Source organism: Prosopis cineraria, unplaced genomic scaffold, assembly GCF_029017545.1.
Source record: "Prosopis cineraria cultivar Desert tree isolate PC_DT_omini unplaced genomic scaffold, ASM2901754v1 PC5, whole genome shotgun sequence".
In the NCBI taxonomy this organism is placed as follows: Eukaryota; Viridiplantae; Streptophyta; class Magnoliopsida; order Fabales; family Fabaceae; genus Prosopis; species Prosopis cineraria.
Genome location: NW_026555336.1, coordinates 16734617 through 16735920, shown reverse-complemented (window position 1 = coordinate 16735920; position 1304 = coordinate 16734617). Strand labels below are relative to the sequence as shown.

Here is a 1304-nt window from a genome sequence, read left to right as displayed (position 1 = left end):
GGAAGAGTGAAGATGGCAGAGCAGACAACTACCATTCTAGGATGAGTTTACACACTATCTCAGAAGGAGGCAAGAGCGTTGCCAAATTTGATAAAAGGTATTATTTCTATCTGCAAGTAGAAAATTGAAGCATTGTTTAATTCCGATGCTACACATTCGTTTATTTCATATGAATGTGTAGAAAGGTTAGGACTTCCTTTGCATGAATTACCTTATGTGATTAAAGTGTCTACGCTATCTAGATTATCCCATATGACTAGTAAAGCATGTTTGAATGTAGAAGTAAGGTTTGAAAATCATTCAACTACTCTTGATTTTATCCGGATTCCTATAAAGTGTTTGGACATGATTATCAGCATGGATTGGTTGATGGCAAATAATGCCACCTTAGACTGTGCTAGGAAGATAGTTTTGTTATCGGTACATACTGCACAAGCTAATATTTCTAGCGAGTCTAAGTTCTTATCAGTAGTGCAAGCAGAGAAACTGGTGCAACAAGGATGTATGGCTTATATAGTTTTCTTCTCAGTGCATAGGGTCTATGATGGAAGTATTTATAAGATTGGGGTAGCGAATGAATTCCTTAAGGTATTTACGGATGATATGTCTGGTTTGCCTCCAGAAAGGAAAGTGGAATTCATAATAGACCTAGTGCCAGGAATTGAACCAATCTTAAAGGCACCATATCAGATGTCACCAACTGAGTTAGCTGAGTTGAAGAAGAAGATAGAGGAGTTACTTGTAAAGGGGTTTATTAGACCCAGTATGTCACCTTGGAGATCACCTGTACTATTTGTTAAGAAGAAGGACAGTAGCTTACAGCTCTATATTGATTATTGACAGTTGAATAAGGTAATAGTAAAGAATAAATATCCCTTACCAAGGATTGATGATTTGTTAGATCAATTGGTGGGAGCTTCAGTTTTCTCAAAAATTGACCTGAGATCAGGATACTATTAATTGAGAGTGTGCTTGGAGGATGTGCCTAAGATGGCTTTCCGTACCAGATATAGGCATTATGAGTTCCTGGTAATGCCATTTAGGTTAACAAGTGGGCCTGCGATTTTCATGGATTACATGAACCGCATATTTAGGCCTTACCTGGATCAGTTTGTCATGGTATTCATTGATGACATTTTGATATATTTTGAAGATGAGGAGTAGCATGCGAAACATTTGAGGATTGTACTATAAATTTTGAAGGACAATAAGCTCTATGCCAAGCTTAGCAAATATGAGTTTTGGCTAAGGGAAGTCTAATTTCTAGGACATGTTGTGTCAGCAAAAGGGATTGCTATGGATCC

General features: G+C 37.4%; 1 protein-coding gene across 1 annotated transcript; it reads left to right on the top strand.

The window, feature by feature from the left end:
- The first annotated feature begins 357 nt into the window (after positions 1-357).
- Positions 358-840, top strand: LOC129310761 (uncharacterized). Its single transcript, XM_054952678.1, has one exon. It carries the CDS (start codon positions 358-360, stop codon positions 838-840), a length of 483 nt encoding a protein of 160 aa, XP_054808653.1.
- Positions 841-1304: the final 464 nt, after the last annotated feature.

Bases quoted from the DNA above. Each gene is read 5' to 3' on its own strand.
- LOC129310761 (XM_054952678.1), top strand. From the start codon at position 358: ATGGATTGGTTGATGGCAAATAATGCCACCTTAGACTGTGCTAGGAAG.